General features: G+C 34.5%; 1 protein-coding gene across 2 annotated transcripts; it reads right to left on the bottom strand.

Moving 5' to 3' along the window:
• Nucleotides 1-13,136: 13,136 nt before the first annotated feature.
• Nucleotides 13,137-22,387, bottom strand: LOC121420846 (cytochrome P450 3A19-like). Of its 2 annotated transcripts, XM_041615466.1 has the most exons (10): nt 22,206-22,387; nt 21,630-21,746; nt 20,722-20,810; nt 20,112-20,257; nt 18,668-18,810; nt 17,799-17,966; nt 17,039-17,259; nt 15,898-16,035; nt 14,569-14,731; nt 13,137-13,252 (listed from the first exon to the last, which is right to left on the bottom strand). In XM_041615466.1, the coding sequence occupies exons 1-10, from the start codon at nt 22,320-22,322 to the stop codon at nt 13,163-13,165; spliced, it is 1,392 nt and encodes a 463-aa protein (XP_041471400.1). In that variant the 5' UTR covers nt 22,323-22,387; the 3' UTR covers nt 13,137-13,162. The 2 variants fall into 2 exon arrangements, with proteins under 2 accessions (XP_041471400.1, XP_041471401.1); XM_041615467.1 differs by lacking the exon at nt 22,206-22,387 and having other exon boundaries at nt 20,722-20,813; nt 21,630-21,708.
• Between the last annotated feature and the right edge of the window lie 875 nt (nt 22,388-23,262).

Below are 23,262 nucleotides of genomic sequence, written 5' to 3'. Positions count from 1 at the left end.
AAAAAATCATGAGTTACTGAAAACGGTATTGGTCTGACAGGGCAGATATTTGACCTAGAAAATATATTCTGTTTACATTTTGCCCACTCTGCAGTCTATAAATGTCCTCCAGTTCACACCCTCTACTACGGTCACCGAGAGTCATCGGAAAGAAAGACAAATCAAAGAGGAGCCGAGCTGTCAAGTTGTGCTGTTTATTAATAATTCCATTGATCCCAATATTAGTCATTTGCATCTTAATTGCCTATCTGATAATAAATTAAACTGAATGACGTCTACCAGAAAAAAATGTGTTATAGCTGATCTTTAGGTTGTGGAGCGTGTGGCCCAGTGGATTAGTATCCGGACTTTGAAACAGAGGGTCGTGGGTTCAAATCCCAGCCTTGGCGTAGTTTACTTCAGCAAGAAATTTATCCACATTGTGCTGCACTCAACCCAGGTGAGGTGTGAATGGGTACCTGGCAGGAATTTATTCCTTGAAACGCCAGGGTAATAATATCCAATTCCTTTGAAAGCGCATAGAGACGTTATTTGTAATGTGTTATGTGCTATACAAGAACTGTCTATTATTATTGTTATTATTAGGTTTGGTAAATCCACCCAAAACTGCATTGTCACTACTATATCCCAATTTTATTACCAGATGATATTAATGAATGGATCGGACCCAAAAGAAACGGTTGTGGTATGAAAGATATAAATTAAAGGTGCGTTTTATTGGATGGATCTATCGAGAGATATGATTCGAAATAAAAATCAAGTATCTAAATAAATGTATGCGTATATCCGTCAGACTAACCATTGCGTGGGCTGAACATTTAAAAATATAATCTTGGTCAGTAGATTGTAATAACGGATTTGTTTTCCCTGGTATTACAATAGACAAACGATTGAATTATTAGCTGATAATCAATTTTGTGATTGTGTACACTATGATTCTTGTAAACGGTTGACTAAATTGAAGTTGGTACCATTTTCACGTGATTTGTAACTGATTAAGATATCTCTTTAGAGACGATAAAAGGACGAAAGAGAATGTTGTGTAAATTATATTTTTCTCTCCTTTCTGAAATTTAATATCTTGCCTGAATTACGTATCACTATACTTGAGTGCTATTCTGAAGTGTGCTAAATCTGCTACTGCAATATAGATTTTATAAACCTTTTTTCTGTCTGATTGTTTTTTTTTTTGTCTGTTTATATGTATGTCTGTATGTTTTTTCTGTTTTTTAAATAATTTTGATGATAAATTATAGTTTTTATATAACCCCATGATGTAACTACGTGTCCTTTTAGTCCATCTACCTTGTTACAAACTCAGAGTGGTAATATTTTTGCGTATGCTGACGTATGCTGAATTCGAATGTATTGTAGTTTGTATATGATAAAAGTATGAGGTCAGCAGTCCCCTAGCTTGTCTTGCCATAATAACGATCATGTGTATATATACGTGTATACTGCTAATGGTTTTTGTTTAAGTCAAGATGTCAATTATTTTCCTTTCTTGGGCAATTCTTTGAAAAGTGGACATGTTTTTATATGTATGTGTACTGCTACTGTTTTTTGTTTAAGTCAAGATGTCAATTATTTTCCTTTTTGGGGCAATTCTTTGAAAAGTGGACATGTTTTTAGAGTGTATGTCTTATTGTTTGGGGTTCAATTTTATATGTAATTGGTCGATTGATTATGCAAATACTACTGATTGGGCTGTATTAATTATAACAATTTGTATGTGTATGCTCTTAGTCATGTAACTATGATTATTGAAGCTAGCGTGAGTAAAAGCATTGTTCATGTTGTTATTTTTGACTAGGTGGAATTTGTGCAATGCCTTGGTAAATTTGATTAGTTTCTTACGATTATGTGAGTAAAATTTGCAATTGGGTCTTGAAGATGATTCGAATTCCGTGTAGAGAATTTGAAGTGAGAACTGTGGAAATGAAATGAAAAACAAAATTGATAAAACAACGCAAAAGATCAGTACACATACGTGTAGTACAAAACGGAAGAGTATTCCCTGTGTAATAGGCTTCGGCATACGACAGCCAAGGGTGTGCTACTACACTACATGCACCATCAATCCCTATTGCCAAGGCTTTACTGCCTCGTTCAGTGTTCAGGAAACTCGTAAATAAATTATGTTAATACAAGGAGGCCTGGTGAAGGAGAAGAAATGCAGTATCACACGCAAAGGACGCAAACGCATCAACAGTGTGGTAGTCTTATATGAATTTTGCATTCATAAACAAATGTTTCCTGTTTTTGTTCTTATCGATTCCCGTTAAAAGGGTTTAGCGATCGAGCTCTCTCCTGGTTTATATAATGATTTTATCAAGCAATCCTTGACATAGGCTCTTTTGGAAGCAAACTAATGTTGCTTCTAACAAAAGCGCAATTGTTCAAAATATATACATATATCAAAATCGTTTTTTCCCTTATTACTGTAGTAAAGGTTTATTTCCTCTCAGTCTCCTTACAATTAGGCTGTAGTAGCTTATAGTATCACGTATTGACACCGATGATAACAAAATAATTCAGAAATCTAATATTTGGGTTTTTACCAATCGAGCATTAGATCTATTGTTAAGAAAATATTAACATTTTGACGCCACACCTTCATCTGAAGTAAACTGTAAGTTGTACATTGTAAATACGTTTCTCGGGTTTTACTGTAATTATATGTATATATAAGTAGGGCCTATATATACTCAAGAAATATTAATTTTCACTTAAAACATTTTGCCATATTAACCGACAGAAGGGAGATTGCTGTATAGACTTGTTATAAGAAAACCATGATATATGTTCATGGTTTAAAGAAAATAACGATTACTTCCTCATAGCAGAGATCTCAGTAATAAAACTGATACATTCATCAGTGTACCTTACTTATTTTATGCATGTATTCTACGGTGCTTCATACTTGGCAAGGCTTAATGTACAAGCTGGACGTTGATACATGTAGCTTTCGATTAGACCAGCTAATAATAACTATGACTATAAACATGTTTCCAAATTATAGTCTGCACTATGATACCATTTTATCATTGTACAAAGTGGCATATGGTCATTAAAATTCACAATGTTAAATGTGTGGAAAATGATTTATGAAAAAAGCACCTTTTCAATAATTGTATTAAAAACTTTAGAATACACACACTACAACAGAACGTGTGCAGGTTTTTTTTTATCTGTTTGTGATATAATGTAATATATATATATATATAATATATATATATATATATATATATATATATTATATATATACTTCCCTCCTCGGTCTTAATAGATATCATTGTGTAATAAATAGATCATTAAATTCTCTCTAGAATGATACCATACATGATACGAATATTGTTCACATGGAGGTGCAATGCCTTAAAATCTGGGAAAGGGTCAGGGTGACCAGATTTCACAAAATGAAATACGGGACAATCGATAAAAAGATCAACAAAGAAGGCTACACACTGTTACACATGTGACAAATTATAAAGAATTGGAAGGAAGGGTGAACGAAAGAATGAAGGAGAGAAAGAAAAGACGAAAGAAAAGAGATGAATTGAGAAGAAAGAAAAAAATTAAGGGGAAAATGAAGGAGAAAAAGTATAGACAGAATAAAATGATGAAAGAAAGAATAAAAGAGAGAAAATGGTTCCGTCATTCTTTGAATTGAATATAGAAAGAAAGAAAAAAAAGGAATGGAAGAAGAATACATGTGTGAAAGACAAAATAAAGGAGAGAAAAAAAGTAACAAAAAGGAGGAGGAAAGAAAGAATGAAGGAAAGAAAACTGATTGCTTCATTCTTTGACAGAAAGAAACAAAGAATAAACGGAAAGAATTAGAAGGAAAAGTAAAATAAAGAATGAAAGAAATGAGGAAAGAGAGGAATAATGAAGTGAGGTTGGAATGAAAACATAATGGAATAAGAGAAAGAATTAATTAAAAGAAAAAGGAGAGGAAGGGAGGGGGGAGAAAAAAGTTTTTAAGAAAAAAGAATAAAGGAAATATAAAAAAGAAAATTTAATAAAGAAGACAGGTAAGAAAAAGGGAGGAAAAAGAAATGAGCACACAGAGAGAGAAAGGATCAGGAAAGACAAATAGGAAATAAAGATAGATGGAACAAAAGCATGAAAAGCAAGCAGGAAGGATATAAGGATGAAGGAAGAAGGATAGAAAAGAGAGAACAAGGAAAAGAGTTCAAACTTCAAGCACAAAAATCTAATCATCTAACAAAATCATAATGAAATTTGGTGTTTTTCAAATATATTTTTAAAATTAAAAAAAATGTTTTAGAAATGAATAAAATTTCAAAGTGATTTTTTTTACTTAAAAATTAAATGAAACATCGCGGCATCATACACAACAAGACTCAAAACGAAAGCTGAAACAACTAAATCTAGTTATGAAATCTCAATAACTTGTTCCTCCGATTACATCTCCAAATCAGTAATCTGAGAACCCATAATATAATCATACAAATTTCCCGCCGATTTTGTGATTATTTTGGCATGTTTGGTGGAGAGAATCTGCTCCGATCCTACATGCCTAGCTAGTAGCCTGCCACACAATGGCAGGAGGCCAGTTCGTTAATTGCGATGTATTGGGTTAGCAAGAAAATCACCGCAGAACTTTGAAAAGTTTATCGATTTTATTGTTGTCTCTGCTTCGTCATCTATTGGTTATTTTGATTAAAAATCGTCACTTTTAAGTACATTTTGTTCAATATTCTGAAATACGGGACAAATAGGCGTCCCAGGGAAGGGTTTGTCGGGACGCGGGACAAAGACGCAAAATACGGGACAATCCCGGGAAATACGGGACGTCTGGTCACCCTCGAAAGGGTCAAAAATCAAAAGTTGCAAATGAAGTCACTGTTCCTTTTTTCCGTGGTGATGAGTGAGTTTCTCGGCACTTTCTTTTGATTTGATCGACAATCCCTCCTCTCCTTGGTTCTAGTAAATACCAATGTGTAATTAATACTAATGAATAGATCATTCAATTTTTTTTAAATTATACCCCACATGATATGATTGTCGCTCACATGGAGGTGCAGTGCCTTGAAATGTGGGGCAAGGTCAAATTCATTTGTAAAATGACAAAATATTGTGCATGTAAGTCACTGTTCTTTTTTTTCCGGGGTGATGAGTGAGTTTCTCAGCGGTTTCTTTTAATTGTTTTCATGCGCCTTCGCATCAACATTAACATGAAATCAAGCACATCTCTGTACAAGCAAAACACATAACAAATAAAAATGCATGGCTATTTCAAACCACGAATCAAACTATGTTATCTCACAGAACCATCACTACATGAACCACAACAAAACATAAAAAAATGAGGAAGCAGGGTCTTGATTTGAATGGATGATCATCTCTATTGACACAGAGAAAAGAATCATGTTCCGTATTGACCCTTCATGGCTATTTCTGCTCGTTTTGCAGCTTTTCAATTCAGACATCATCCAACACTAAAATTCTGCTCTTTTCGTGATGACATGCCTATAACAAGCATGGCATCATTTAAGAGAATTCAATGATCCTTTGAATGACATCAAATATGCCTTATTTAAAATTGGAAGTTAGGAGAAATTAATGGCCAAACTCAGATTTCCAAACTTGTTTAGGGGTTTATATTTGAAGGGATATGCCGGTAGACCTTCGTTATCAAATTAATGAGAAAAATACTCTTTTCAGCTTTTGAGCTAAATGTACAGTATTGAGTTACATTTCCTATAAACCAGGTGTACAGTGGATGGGATACAAGACTGATAGTACAGCTAGCAGTCATACATTTATAGGTTCCTGGATGAGGTGACAGTATGTGGCAGTCTGTCTACACTTCGCGCGTGTCTCTTCGCGAACGGTCAGTAATCTCTGAAAACATTCTGTATGCGGTATCATCAACGTGAAAAGAGACCACAGAATAATAACTTCCTTCAGGATGATATCACTATTTATGAAATTATTTTTTTTTAATGTTGGCAAATTTAACCCCGTTTACGCCCTTTTGGAAAAAAAATCAGAATCCTCAACAAGCATCAGGAAATCATCATTTGGCAAGTATAATCATCAAGAATGTTATTGAAACCATGATTTACCGTAGATTTAAAAGCTATTGGTTGAATGTGAATATTGTTAATGAATTTCAACCTGCTGAATATTTTTAAATGAAATGTCTGCGAACCAATGCCAACATACATTAAAAATAATGGCGTAACCCACGATATGTCCATGTAGGCCTACTCATCTTGGAGGTCTCTAAAATAATGATAGGGTTGTTTTTCTTCTTAATGAGAGCTCCTCCAAATGTTTTATTTTTCAGTTATTCTTAGGTTGTCAATTTTTTACCTGAATACCAAGGTCATTTGCAAATGCTTAGGAGTGCATTTATTCAGAAAAATATCATTATACCTGCATGCTTAATTGGGAGTAATATGTAAGACACCGGTTCATGTCAACGATTTTGAAAGGTTTTGTTCATTTTCATTCTCTTTAACATGTTTAAAGGGTTACTCTAGGCTAAAGTGAATATGATATAAACAGATAAAGACAAATCAGAAAACAAAACACTGGAATTCATCAAAATTGCACAAGGAATAACAAATTTTAAAGCTTTGCATTTTCCGGTAAGACAGGTATAGACGTATTTTCATGAATATTCATTGAACAAATTAATGTTGTCACATCCCTTGCTCTATTGTATTTTATTACATAAAATTAAGTTCATTCAAAGTTTTACATCTAAACAGATTGGATCGGCAACTGATTTAGTGCATTAGGTTTTTTATTGTTCCAACCTATTTCATTGTAAGGGAAACATATCAGTCACACATATATGAAATAATGAAACAATTGTGATCTTTATGTAGTTACATAAACAAACGGAAAGTCATAAAAGTGGGGATGTAACATTATTAGCATACCTGATGATTATTCATGACAACGTACCAACAAATGCTTGTACAAAATATTACTAAACTTAAATCAAATATTCAATAAATTTGTTAGTTGCTATACGATTTTGATGAAGTTTTCATAATTTCGCTCCGTGAATTTTGCTCTATTTATTAAGATATAAATATTTTCAGCCCAAGAGCATCCCTTTAATGTTTACGATTCGAGGGTGATCACAATGTGTTCACCACATTTTTCCAAGCAGCTACCCTTAATGAAGCACGACGCAAACGGCAGCTGCAATGTTATGCTGCCTTTATTATGTTTATTTTATAGAGTTTAACCTTTTTTTTACTTGAAACGCACGTAAAGGGGGCAGCCAATAGTATGGTAGGTGTGAAGACAATTTGATGTTTTTTTTTATTTGTGTACATGATCGCTGAGTGATCATTGGGGACTCATTGCATATCCTCACCCCCCCCCCCCCACCTCTACCCAGTTTCACTTACCTTCACTCGTCATTTCACGTAAGAATAAAACAAAATGAGGGCATGACAAACGATTAGCAACATAAGTGCCCAGTCAAATAAATGTTCCTTTTGGGGTATTATTGCCCAATGTAATTATTTTGAATAGTGCCACCAAAATAGGGTCACCACAGTGTTTTTATCACCAAACCAGGAGGAAAGAATCTAATTTTTACAAAGATCGATTCAAAATAATTACTTAAATAAAAATAGACCTTCTGATTGTTGTCAGAATAACTTGGATTTTAGAGTATGGAGAAGGGTAAAATAGTATTATGTTATGCAGGGTCCTCTGGGCGTACAGAAACAAAAGAGCACAAGTGACTACCTGGGTAATTTTTTTACAACTAGGAATTTCTAAACATTTACTGCTGTCACGCGTGATTCTTTTGTCTTCCCATCTCAAAATGATATTTAGTAATACTCATAGAGTTTATGCTGGTTGATTCAAGATAAAGTATAAAGACTTTTTAAATTCATGGTTGTTCCATTTTATTGTGAGCGGAGAGACGAGGTGCAACGTCCAAATCTGCACCTGCCGTTTTTTTAAATACCGTACCCACTCCCTTTGTCATGCTTGTTTGGGCTTCTTTGAAACCACTTCGCTCATATTGTATTACTTATTTAGCTCCAAAGTACATAGAAAGAGGGCCACCTTTTTGTAACCTTTTCACAGCATATATTCAATTCACTTTATTAAATACATTTATTAATTTTGGATATTCCAGAATATATTATTATTAATATATTTGTCATTTGTTTGTTCATGGACTGCAAAAAAAATCAATCAAAAAGATGATGATATTTTCTATCAACATATCCCCGTTATTATTACAGACAAGGCGAATACATCAGGGGAGACAAATTCATTTGGTAAGAGAGCAAATGTAGACTACTACGACTGATGTTGTGTAAATTTAGACTATGTATGTATATATATATATATATATATATATATATATATATATTATATATATATATATATATATATATATATATATATATATATAACATATTATATATATATATACATACATATATATATATATACTGTATATACATACAGTGCGTCCCAGAATAAACGAAACGAGATTTAGCGATCATCTATCATAACTTAATCATAAAAAGAATAGACAAATGAGCTACCACAATTTAAAGCTTAAAATCTCTTCTTTCATCTGATATTACTTAGGTTATTTCTTATCCACGCATGAGCGAGCACAAACAATTTGAAGAAAGGATATAAAAAACTCATTTGGAGGGGGTATCTGGGTTCAAAAAGAAAACCACATTTTGAAAAGTTCAATATCTGCTCTTTAATTTGGTACCTCAATTACAGAAAACGGTCAAGAAATAAAAAAAAGTTCTGGTCATTTAAAATAAGGCTTGTATTTCAATAATTTCATGAGATAAATGTGTTTCACCGGTTTCCCACATAAGCTTTGCATGGTGAACAATAGATTTATTAATGCATGGCTGATCGTCAACAAAACGGAGTGTCGAGTGAGTTTGAAAGCCAGCCTGGAGAACTCTTCATTTTATGAAATTATTGAAATTCAAGCCTTATTTCAAAATACACACCCCATCAGTCAATATCTGTATATTATCACCATTAATAGTAGTATTATATTTATTATTTTTTCATACTTAATATTACTTGTATCATGTTTTCATTACAACCATTATCATTTATATTTACTAATGCATTTATTTGTAAGTCTTGAATCTAAATACACGAAATGCACCTAGGTTCTGGAACTCTCTCAATTCAAAGATGAATAAGTAAGCGTCAATGCTCTTCAGCTTGTACTAAAAGGTTATCCTCTTGTTTTACGTGAGTATCTACAATAAGATATGTTTTTATTAACTATTTTATTTCACTTTTTTGGAGCCTATTAATGTACAAAAATACTAGGGAATTTTGCTATCTTAATATCTATTTAATTTGTGTTTGGTCTAACTGTTATTGGTACGAAAACATGTCACCGATCTGTTTGACTAAGGTAAAAGACTTTTCCCTACCAGCCCACCACAACCCCTACCCTGGCCTAGTCAGTTAACCAGTAACACCACAACCCCTACTCTGGCCTAGTCAGTTAACCAGTAACACGACTCTGATTTCAAGACACTTTGCATGGGATTCAAAGTAACGGTAAAGAGCAGTGTAACTTTAGTGCATTATCTGCAATTACAAGTTTGCAAATACTTGTGTCATTCTAGTGCATATTCAAAATTTGTATTCTATTGCTTGCTTGATAGTGCATAAAAAACAGACCAGGCAGCTGTATATGTACTTACACTTAATACAATAATATTATCATGGTATTTACTCGGGGTTATAAAAAAGCTGATAAAATGAATGTCAGGCAAGTGTAGAGTTAATGGATTAAACATATAGACGCGATTTGGTAGTTTAGACAGAAGAGGAAGAAATGGAAGTTAAAGGATTAAACATACAGACGCGATTTGGTAGTTTAGACAGAAGAGGAAGAAATTGTATGAAACAATATGGTCTACTTTGCCAATGGTTAGGTTTTGGTTAGTCATGGTCATTATTTAATATAGATGGATGGCAGCAATATACATCATCATATGAAACAAGATTTTTAGTTTAGATTTAATGGCAGTTGCTTCGAGTACATTGGAATACATAGATAAAAGGGACATTACGTTGAAAAAAAAAACAAAGCTCGGAGAGCGTAATGGGAATATAGTTTGTGTATACCCCCGTCCTAGACGGGACGTATTATGGTATATCACGCTCGGGTGTCCGTCCGTTAACTTTTCCTTGTAAACACGATAACTTCAGTTTGACCTAAGCATATATGCTCATATAATTGGTGTGCATGATACTAGCATAGGTCCAGGAAGCCTATTGATTTAAGGTCAAGGACAAGGTCACAGTGACGTGCTTTCATCTAACCCTTCTGCAGTCTTTGTAAGCGCGATAACTTCACTTTAACTGAACCTATGCCCTATAATTTGGTGTGTATAATAATAGCAAAAATCCAAGGAAGTCAATGATTTTGAGGTCGAACGGTCAAAGGTCAACGTCACAGCAACATGCTTTCATGTTACCCTTCTGAAGTCCTTGTAAAAGAGGCGATAACTTTAGTTTAACTTAAGCTAGGCTCATATAGTTTGTCGTAAATAATACTTGCACAGATTACAGGATGCCCATTGATTTTGAGGGTCAAAAGGTCAAGGTCACAGAGACATATGCTTCCTCTAACCCTTCTGAAGTCCGTGTTAATGCGATAACTTTAAGTTATCTTAACCTAGGCTGAAATAATTTGATTTGTATGATACTAGCATGGATCACAGGAAACCTATTGATTTTTAGGTTAAACGGTCAAAGATCAGGTCGCCAACTGTCATTTTGCTTATTTGAGCAATGACCCCATTTCCGCGTTACAAGCGGGCGTATTATGTGCTCACCTTAGCGTTTTTTAGTCTAGATATCCTAACGAAGAAGGGTCAAAAAGGCACACGATATCCTACTCTGGTCCCACAGACTGATAAACATCAATTACAATGTAGGTTTGAACTTGATTTATTTATTATACTCAAAGCTCTCTTAATTTTATCTCATAACGCTGGTTCTTTTTTAAATTTGTATGTTTAATTAAATCATAAAATCATAATAAGCGCCCTAAGCTCATATCAATGGAATGGCATGACCACCAACGTTGGGGTGTGTCCTGTCATCAACCTTTTATTTCTTCATAGTCACACTCCTTGGCTTCCTGGGTTTAGACTTCATCCTGCACCAGCTTATCAATCGATCTAGCTGTTCCAAAACCTTCTGTGCATCGGCTGTGCATGGATTGAGTAGGGTAAGGTCGTCCATGAAAGCTCGTATTGGTGGCAGCTCGAGCCCATATTCGATCTCAACCTCGGCAACTGGAACATGCAGCTCTAGTTATGACTTCCATTGCCATGACCAATAGAACCAGGAAATAGCACACCCCATCAGAATACCATCTTAAAATCCGTGAAATAAAACTTCGGGGGCCCGTTGCATAAAACTTTTTACCTGAGAAAACTCAGGCTGTTTTTACGGAGATTTTACCCTGTGTTTAAGTCAATGGAAAAAAAATCAGACTAACCTTACTTTTCAGTTTTTACCAGAGTTTTCTCAGGTAAAAAAATTATGCAACAGGCTCCAGGAAATCGCCAAGATTCTCAGGAGTGTAGAAGAAATCCAAGGTAAACCATATCAATGATTGTGGCAATAAACCATATGTATTGGCCAAGTCCCACCATAGAACTGATAGGTCCATCATCCTTCTCTCTGCCTCTTGGATCGTGTATCATATCATTGCAGAATGTCCAACGCCTTCATTCCATTCCTTGGCACCGAGTTATCTATCCGGGATCTATCCACAGTAGCCTCCTCATCCTGGTACAGTATTTAAATACTTTACATATATGGCACACCATTAGGTCCTGGAGATGGGCCAGCCCTTGCCTTCTTGAAAAATATTTCTACATCAGATAGGCGTGGAGGGTCTATATCAAAGTTTTCGCCTGGAGAAGTTGGACGTGCCATATTGTCCATTGGAGACAGGGGTAGGTTCCCCACACTGTCAGAGTGTTGTTTCTCATGAGGAACACAATGAAATTGCATTTTGAATAGAGAGGAAACTTTCTCTTTGTAATATTTTTGCATATGAGTATTTACAGCAAACACATTCACTCAACGGAGGAAACAATGAAGTGCACTAATAAGTTATAAAGAATAATTATGAGACTAGACTATACCCCCCTCAAAAAAAGAGAATTCTGGTGATTTAAAAAGGAATCAATATCAGATATCGCTTGACTAGATACCATTTTTACACATTCACTCACATGTCTTGAACTTGAAAATACTTTCCACGAATATTTTAATTTCAATTTTATTTTAATAATATTTACATGCTCCTTCAATCTTTGAATTAAGCAGAGTTATAAAGAACTACAGGTTTAAAACAGGATGATAAAACCCTCAATATGAACTGAGAGTGTAATGTATGCAACTTTCTGAGTATTTGAAAATGAAACAATATGTGTATATATATATATTATATATATATATATATATTTATATATATATATATATATATATATATATAGGGTAGATAGCTCTGGAGAACCTTGATTTAAGCTAAGCTTACCATTGTTCTCTTCATCCATTTCTTTCACACATGTTTAAATAAAATAGTTGTCAAAGCTGTGTAGTACATGTATAACTTCACATATTTTATATATATATACTATTATTATTATTGCTATTATTATAATTGTTATTACTATATGTATACATAATATATATATCTATTTATAAATATATTCATATGTTAATATATGTGTGTATGAATATTTATTTATGTATATATGGTTAAAGAACTGCTCTGCATAATGCAGTGTAATTATGCTGCATTAGCCATTACTGTAAGAAAATTAGACACTTATTACAAAGTTAAAGTTAAGCGCTTTATAAGCAAGTATAATAATAATAATCATCATCATTATCATTATCATCAATATTATTGCTATGACTATTGTTACTTTTTATTGTTATTATTATCATTGTTACTATCATTATCATAATTATCATCATTATTATCATTATTCATTATTATTATAGTGTTTTAAGTGTTTTGATAATCACAATATTCTTGATAACATTTGATATAAAGTATTAAGCACACCAATCCATTCAAGACATGAACCTTGCTGAAAGACTGAGTGATCATTCAGGCAACTGAATCTGTTCTTGGTATCGCTTTGAGTGTAACGCCGTTGGGTGGAGTAAGTGTACCACCGCCCCCGAATACTGGTGGAATCTAAAAAAAAATGAAAGGAAACTTTTATTAGGGAGGCAAATGATGATTATGAAAATTATTTTGTCTAGAGTAGTTATGGCTTCTGAACAACAGTGTTACATCATAGACCTACTAGAGTAGTAGGTCCATGGTCACATGTATTACTATTTCTTTGGTCGTCGGACCATAGAGCTCTGTATAGCTCTATGGTCGGACTATGACTTGTATGATTTCATGAAGTACCTTTACTCCCTCGGTAGGTAAGGTCTATGGAGTTTCTTTATCTGAATCGTATACAGACACAGTCGCATGCATTGGTACCAGTAGCTTTCATAACATCGGTGGAAAACAGAATATCAAGTCCTAGTTTGTCTTGATACAACTCGGAATACAACTCCTCATATCGAGTAGTCATGTGGAGCATTTAATCAGGTGTAGAGCTCCCCCCCCCCACACACATCTCCTGATATATAGTATACATGTCGTCATAAAAAATATGCATATCTATCATATCTGCTGGTACCAAATACAATACTGTTGACATCGCCATAAAAATCAGGGAGTTAGTTTATTCAGTGCAAGCTTCAATGAATATGTGAAATGCTTAGGTTTGGATGTTAATGGCATAGGGAATAGGGCGAAAAATATCGGACATCATTGATATTCATGATCTAGAATAATTATAATTGTATTAAACCATCCATGGCTTCAGTTTCATAATAAGAGTGGTTACTATCTATCACACAACATCCTATGATTGGAAAGCCATGTGTCGATTTTGTTCATTTCACATTGGCTTAAGCACAAAGAGTTGGTTTGACCATGGACCTACTAGCTAGTAGGTCCATGGTTTGACGTGATTTTTCAGGGTGCAGTTTTCATGCTTTAAATTGCTTTTACAACAACTAGAGTCATTCATCTCATAAATTGAACCTTTTTGTTGTTGTTTTATTGATCTTACACGATATGGTTCGAGGGTGACGGCAGAGAATTCTTGAAAAAAACATAGCAAAACAGGGACAAAACCAACATGGCAATTCAATAAAATAACTTCTTTATACGTCAGATCCTCTTTTTCTCTCTTCAGTTCACGGACAGCCAAAGCCAATTTGAGAGCAAGCTGGCTACAAGTTTTCGTGTGTCCTAAAAGTTGAGATATATCATCCCGTGAAGGTTACCCATTCTGCTATCTTCTGAATTCTCCCATGTAATAGCAGGGGGCTTTTTATAGAAGTGGGAATTCAGTGGCTGTGGTTTTGTGAAAAGGCGGGAGAATGGAACATCATAATCCCGAAATCTATATACTCATGATATTTGTGTAGTTTAGAATACCATACCTCTGTCTGTGCACACGTCTCGAACCTAAACTTCTGAAGAAGACGACACACGGCCATTTTGGTTTCCATGAGAGCGAAACGCATCCCAACGCAGTTTCGAGGACCGCTCCCAAAGGGCAGGTAAGAATATGGGTGTCTTTTCTCTCGTTCAGACTTGTTAAATCTGTGTTAAGGGTAGATGGAAACAAATTGCAACATGTCGCATGTCGGTTGTTGATTTACCATCAGGACAATCTACTAAGTGTAATTTCTAAGCAAAAAAACATACATTGAATCATGTCCCCAAATACCTATCCATACCAGGAATAAAATAATGAAGAAAGTTGATATTTTAATTTAGCAAATTGAATGTTGGAGGAGCGATCTTTTCCAAATTTTACTCCAACCTTGCTTATTAGCTACCACTTGCTTAAATCCGAGCGGTGAATCTTTTCTTTAGGGCGGTGATCTTCTGTGTCATCCCCCACACACGCATACACTTGAATAGTATGATGTCACAGATTTACGCCCAAATAATATCTATATCCATCCATTAAGTGCTGTAGGCAATATCTCGAAAATGTTGTCCCTTCAAACTTTTCCATTTCAACATAAAATTTCAGAATTTAACGTGAAGATCTGTATACAAAGATAGAGTAATGTTATCTAATTGGATTTCTATTTTTACTGTATATCTTTTTTATTTGTTTCATGCTATGCAATACAAAAGGGATGCGTAGTTCGATCTAGTTAACTCAGGCAGGATTCGACTTAAAGTATCTAACTATTGTAGCAAATACACTGCATAATCTCTCTTGAAATTATTAGGAGTAACTGCACATGGTGTTCCACACTGGGAACCCATTGGGGCACACACCGTGAGACACTGTGTTCTTTCCAGGAAGGTAGAGCGATGGTTTGACTGATAGATGACTAATGCAGATTTGTGGGAGCGTCGTGGTGAAGCGGTTCTGACTCTTGCCTTGCAATCAGATGGTCGTCATGGTTGTGTGTTTGAATCCTGCCACGGCCTAGCGTCCTTTGGCAAGGCGTTAATCCACACTTTGCCACTCTCCACCCAGATGTTAAATGGGTACCGATAGGATAAGAACGCCTATGTAGTAGGCATAGCAATGGAGTATTGGAACTCTTGGTGGAATGCTCCCCAGGTAGTGAAGAAAGTGCATACATTGTATGCAAGCATTTCATGATCCGATGACCGGGGTAATAATAATTGCAATGTAAAGCGCTTAGAAACAAAGTGTAATAATCGTTTTATAAATGTAACTATTATTATCATTATTAACTGGAATGCAGAATAGATCAAACTGAAAACAAAATTAAACCAACCTTTCAGGATCAAACTTCTCTGGCTCAGGCCAATACTCAGGATTGTGATGGATTGCTTTTAACGGGAACATAACTTGGACTCCTTTCTCCACCATTATGCCGTTGTATTCAAAGGATTCGGTGCATAGTCTGTTGCCACTGCTTGTTGATAAGATCATTAAGATAACATTATATTTTTGTAGGTGTTTCTGCATTTCTTGATAATTCAATACATGAATCACAGTAATGCATAAAAGCAACTAGAAAAAAATAAATGATAGAATTATATATTTTGACAATTGCATAAAAAGAAGAATAATTTACACAGAAATACATGCAGTAATAAGAAAAAGTGCAGTGGCCAGCAATCGTAAGCAAAATACTTGAGAGAATAGCAGCCATAGGAGGGGAGCTACCTACATTAAAACCGTTGTAAGCAAAACATCACGGGTCTATAAAAATGATGTCACATCATTATTTGAAATATTAAGAAAAAAAAGGGGAAGGGTAAAGGGTCGAGTGAAGTGAGTGAATGTGATGATGATGATATCATAATTGAATCAGTAATATATTTGCATTGTATGAAAAAATATCAATCCGAAAATTAAAAAAAATACATTTGGTAATCAAAAATAGCATAATTTTAATTGACACTGGCTGTAAGAATTTTGAACCTACCATTATCAATCATTATGCATATTTAGAAGCTAGGATGTGGATACAGTAGAAACCTGAATTCAGCAATTTGAATTACACGTACACTGCAAGTCTTTGTTTAAAAAAAAAGTACAAGATCATCTTCTTAAAGGGTTTTTAACGATTTAAACATCTTACATAGGATATTTGACGATAAATTATGTCCATGTGTAGGGGCCTTTCGGGTCACCAAGAGGAAATGTCAGATAATCTTATCGAACTACTCCATTATGACATAACACTGGGAGGGTACCACATTTTCTTCAAATACACATAAACCCTACATCAGCAAGAATTTCTAATAGCATTACTGGATTAAAGCGAAACCTGATAGATTCCCAAAAATTTGAGTGATTTATATTCAATAAAACCAACATGGGGTTGTACTGTCTTTGTGAAACCAGAAAGAAAACCTACACTATAGATAACTTTCAAAATGTAATAAAGTCATTGGACAGAAACCTACATTACAGCTGGGGGAAACATCCTGAGTGTCTCGCAGACAACCTTGTCCATGTACGGCATGGAGGCAACAGAACTGTATCCCACAGAATCCCTGGAGGGTGTCATCTCGTCCACCTCCTCGATGAGCTTCTCCTGGACATCAGAGTTCCTGGCTAATGCATAGAAGATGAACCCAAGGAGTGTGGTGGTCGTCTCGTAACCAGCAATGAAAAACGTTACTGCCTGCGAGGTAAAAAGAGGAAATTGGACAGGTTGGTGATGCTGACAATGTGCAACATTTTTAAGGTGCTGTATTATCTAAAAACATTCAGATTTGCTCACTCCTACAAGAAACTGATTGCTATTTTGTAAAATATTTTAAAGCCTGTGAAAAATAGAACAAATTCAAAACTGTACTATGATATTCACATCTATTGGTTGGTGATGTGCATTTGTTTAAAGTTCATTTCTACCCTAACAAAAAGTTTACATGAGGAAATAGAAGAGAGCTACATGTGTTCAAGCATGAGGTGCATGACTTAAATATAATCGACATTGCTGAATAAAGAATAAGAGGGCCATGACAGTTACAATAGTTTCAGGGGGTTATCGACATGATCGAACATGTCGAAAAGACACACTAAACATGATAAAGTGCTTCTAAAATATGAAACTCTGCCATGCCTACGATAGCAGACATATTTTTTTTTACAAAACTTTCCGCGAATAATGTGAAACTTTTGATTCCTCATTTGAATAAAAAAGAGGATTTAACAACTCACTTGAGCACAGAGTTCTCTATCAGTCAATTGTACATTCTTCGGTGGTGTATTCGTGGGGCTGTGCCGGTTGTCATGGTGATCAAATGCAGTGAGATCATCTTCGTCTTCTTCAGTCTCTCTCTCGGCATCTTTATGAGCATCAAGTAATAGCTGGAGAAAGTCTACCCGCTGGAAATGATTTAAGGAAAAGTATCTGTATTATTATTTATCGAAAGTTATATTCTGCTCTACACTGTAGAAACACATTTTAATATTTTTGTACGTTGTTAAACTCACCCCTCTATCAAAAGCTATACTGAAATTATTCGAAAAAAAAATATTTTTGTTTAGTATTAGTTTAGCTTTTTAAACGATTTGCTTAATGGTTCAAATAACATATTTGACACCTTACACAATAGCCGTTATGGTGACAGTCTTAGAATATCGAGCTCAATAATATTATAAATGACGTTTAAGTGTAATTGATTTCTGTTATCATTTCTCTTTCCTCTTTTCCTTCTTCATCTCTTGTACCTTCACAAAAAGACGAGGAAAACATAAAATGTATATCATACACATTGTAATAAAACAAACAACAAAATCTTGTGCCTGTATTCTGAAGTCAGGTTTAACTTAAACCATGGTGTATTTTAACAATTATGTGTTTGTATTGTATATTTCTTACGTTTAATTTGTTGTTTCCATTGCTTTCGTAAGGTAAATATTTCAGTTAGAATTCCAAGCAGTTATGAATGATTTAGTGTCATTTGAGTTGATAAAGTGAACGTCTGATAATAGAGATTTGTGCCCCAAGTGGCTATCCATAGTTAAAGCACAACTTTGATTTAAACCTGAGATTAAAATACGGGCCTGAGTCCTGGGAATCTCACCTTTGTGATGTTTCCTGAAGATATATTCTTTCTTAGTTCTACAGCCTTTAGAGTCACATTCCTGAAGAACTCTATCACATCAACAGGGAAGAATGTACAAAGGCCCGTCTTGGTCAAGATCCTACCTATCGGATGACATATATCTTAAAAAAAAAAATCGGAGATAGTAATGAGATTGATAATGGCTCGGTTTGGTCCAGATTTTTTTTCTCTTTTCTTCAAACGTAACAAACAAGTCAATCCCCAGCTCCTCCTTATCTCTTATCTTTATTATTTTATTTCAATTTTAAGTTTTCATCCTTGTTATAAAATAAAATTGATTTCTAGAAGAAGATGTAGATATTAAATGTAGCTTTACTTATAGCTTGAATTGCTTTCATTTATTCAATTTGCTATGGTCACAGACAAATGTAAAATAAGTTTTACATGATGTTTGTGGGAAGGACATTCTAGATATTTAAAGAGCTCATTGGCAAAATGGGTTGGATCCATTTTTCATCAAATTTGATTTTGTGGTCACAATGTGTAGATATTTTAGTAGCTCTGTCAGATGAAACCAAATAAAAGTTGAAATTCCAATTAAGAAGTCAGGAGAAATGGCGAAGAAAAATCACCATTTATTCCAAAAGATGTCAGATTCATTTCACTTTGTTTGTTTGCAAAAAGGGCTAGATCCACAAAGACATCTTGTTATGTTTCCAAATTCCATGTTAACATGGTAGTCTACTATCATGGAAATTTATATTCACATGAGAATATTGAAATATGGGAGAATAAAGAAAAAAGTCGGAATAGTCTAACGTGGATCTCACCCCTTTTGCAAACAGACTTTTCTGAAGAGCAAATTTGCAAAAGTGGTAAGATCCAGTTTTCAAAAGAAAAATGGGGTCTATTTTAGTACCTTGATGATACCAAAGAAAAGTTGAAATTCCCATTAAAATGATTGAAAATGGCAAAGAAAATTTATTTTAGAAATATAAAGACAGAAAGATTTCTTTTACACTAAATTTTGTGTTCACATGGTGAGATGACAATATAGTTTTGCTTAAGAATAATGCAATATGGGAGAATGAGCAAAAGCTTTATTTCCTCAGAGTGGTCTGAAGTGGTCTAAAATGAATCTCACCCCTTTTGCGAACAAACACTTCATTTATAAAACTTTCTTCAACTTTGTTTCTATCAAAACTTAAAAAATACAAAATATGATCACGGTGCTCTCGTAAATTATCACTTACATTTCAGTCTCTGTGATTCAGAAATACTTTCAAATACCGCGGTATCTAGGGTAGCGAAATCGTGACAAAGTCATGCCGACTAAGATTGGTCATAGGGATAACATAGCGTGTTGTTAAAGTTCTGTCTGTTGTACCATTTCTGCTCCATCGACTATTGATCACGTTGACATTTTGTCAGTAAGAAGACAAACGAGGATAATTATACTCACTACTAAGAAGAAAGAGCATGCCGAAATCAAATAGAAATCCTCGTTTTGCATTGGACACGAACGGGTTATTTGGGTCTGATTGGGCGTCGATGTCTAGGCCAAAAGCACAGCTTCCAATTGTATCAATGGCAAATGATCCAAAGAGTCTGCAAGGAAGGTAACAGAGATAAAATGACATCTTTAGTAGCCTTCTTTAAATACTCCAATAAAAGGGGTGGATTGTACATGGCATCACTTTAGTTTAAGAAAGCACGACCAGCCATACTCTTTGCAGGAGTTCTAAGAGCCAATGAAACTATTAAATTGTCAAGCATGTAAAAATATTCTATTCATGATGGTGGCGCCACAACTTTTAAGGACGCTAAAGGAAAGGAAGAGTAATTAGCCATCATTTCTTGGATCTAAACAAAATTATTCCGCCACAAATGGTGCATTTTCTTCGATGAAATGAATAAATCGATTGATTTAGATATTTATTCAGAGATAATCGATATAAAGAGTCATCAATCTGAATGTTACTTATCTTTCTTTGAGCAAATGTATGATTCCCAAAAGAAAGAGCAGTATAAAGGCATTTAGCTCATTGATTAAGGTGTGTTACATAGCTTACTCTTTGCATTCAACGAATCCTTTCTTCTTTTGCATCTTCCCAAAATGCTCCACAAGATGATCTGCACTTTTATTCACTAGAGGTGCCATCTACTTCAAAAATGTAAAAGGAGGTGAAGATAGAAAAGATCAGGCAGACGAACATAAAGCTTACATCATCATGGAAATTCAATTGTTATCATCATTTTCATGACCTCAAATACCACAGTTATAATTATTACTATCATCACTATTATTATAATAATTAGATTCATTGCAAGCAAAATTGCTATTACTGTTTATTATTATCTCCACCATGGATGCCTTAACCATTGCCCTGGCAATACACATCAACATCAAAAGCAACGTTACCATTGTTACTAGACTCGCCACCATCGTCCTCAGCGTAGCCATTATCAGGGTTATGAGTATAAGAAAACGCACTCTTAAAACGTTTGGCAACCTACTGTCCACACAACTATGGGTTTTTAAACAATCCAACTATGGGTAGTTTTCACCCAAAGAGCAGATTATTGGTTTAATACTAAAGAAAATTGGATAAAGATTTAACCAAATGATGAGTGTACAGTATGTTGCCTAACATTTTGCAAGAGTGCAAATATTCCATTCTCTATATTAGATCAAGGTCAGACGAATTAGCAAGTTAGTATGAACATTCTGCATATCTAACACGTAATGGCATAACCTGACTGATCTGAAGACCAATGTACGAACTGCCTAATCATTACAAAATATCGAAATACACTTTAAAAACATTTAGGAAATAATCCTAACATATTAAGAATTACAAGCAAGAATTTTACAAGATTCATCTGAAACGAACGATGTTGATGAAGTGTTCTCCATTGAGGCGTGAGAGGGTGAGAATTTAGAAAGGTGCCTTAGGACATGCCATCAGTGTTTATTTACCTGTTTCATTTTGGCAGCACTAAATGTTGGACTGACAACATTTCTTACTTCATGCCAGCGTTTCCCTTCTAAAGCACCAAGACCATGTAACATATCCTCATTCATGTTCAGAAATCTCTAATGAAAATAAGCGGTTTTCATAAAGGGTGATAAGAAGGGGTCAAGGTGAAGGCAAGTGAGAAAAGGATAAATATGAGGGGACACAAAAATATTGAGAGGTGAAATTTTAAGTTTTCTACACTCTACTACTGCATGTGCCAACGAAACCCTCCACATGTAACAGCATTCAAGAACTGGGTAAAACATGGATCAAGATGTATGTTTTCCTCGGTGAAATAACAATTAAAACTTACCTACATGCATTTATTATACAGGTTGTATTTAGCTATTACCAGTTCATAACTTCATTCATAATTTCATTGCATTATTTATTATCGATTAATTCTGTAATTCTGATCTTTTTTATTGATTAAAAAAGGGATAAACAAATAATTCAAATATAAGTCACTACATTATTATTTAGTTCGAAGCCATCAATGTCTGCAAACTTGTCATCCCAATGATGTTGACACTTACCGGTCGATCGTGGAATTGAGAAAAGTTTTTGACAAAGATATGCCTCAACATATCCGGGTCTCCCACGACAAGGATGGGTTCTTGAAAAGTGTACATTCTGTGGGAATACACAATCATGACAACATATAATCATGAGAACTGATATAAAAACACTTGATTGACGGAGCAAAGGCAACTGGGACATACTCCTTGATTGATACCACTATTCTTACCAATCACGCTTATATCTGTACAAAAATAACAAGGTAGTCCTAGTTCCTTGTAGTCGTTTTCCCTGAAGTACTCCGCCAGGAAGTGTTATTCGGGGCTGATAGCCATGATAGTCATGAAAGCTAATGTCAAAATTTTAGTTATTTACAACAAACCCTGATAGCCAAGTTTCCGACCCTTCTTACAACGTCTTCAGATGTTCAATTGATGCTTTAAGAAGATCATAAAAAACCTTCAGGTGTATTTTTTTCTCTAAATATTAAAAACAAATTATTATTGTTCATTAGCATTACTTGTAATAAATGTCATCTTTGGTATTTTAAATTTTCACCATTATGACCGTTGACCGCTGATCATCACCATCGTTCTCATTCCCATTTTTTTTTTCAGTGTTAGTATCGGGGTTCTTTCTCTTCGAGATACCATATTCGTAAACCATCTAAGAGCTAGCAGATCTTTTACAAGATGTTAATGAATCTTACCCGTACACCTTCCCATGTTTCTTCTGTAAAATATCATATCCTGTTGCTAAACCCTGCAATAAAACAAATACATTTTGATGCAATGATCGAAGATTACAATCACCTCCGTATATAAAGGTGAATTCAACCGGAAACCTTTTTGAAAGAAAACTAGAAGCTAAATCAGACAAAATAAATATTTCTATTTTTAATGAAATCTGACATATGATATGAAAGATGGTTATGATTTTTTTTTTTTTTGTTATCATTGTTAAGATATTGCAATTTCAAATGAGGTCCACTCTATGAAAATCTTTTTTTTATTCTCCCGTATTGCAATATTCTTATGTGAAACTAAATTTTTGTGGTACCCTACCATGAAATCA

Source organism: Lytechinus variegatus, chromosome 8, assembly GCF_018143015.1.
Source record: "Lytechinus variegatus isolate NC3 chromosome 8, Lvar_3.0, whole genome shotgun sequence".
In the NCBI taxonomy this organism is placed as follows: Eukaryota; Metazoa; Echinodermata; class Echinoidea; order Temnopleuroida; family Toxopneustidae; genus Lytechinus; species Lytechinus variegatus.
The sequence above is the reverse complement of the archived record's forward strand: the minus strand, read 5'-3'. Positions and strand labels throughout refer to the sequence as shown.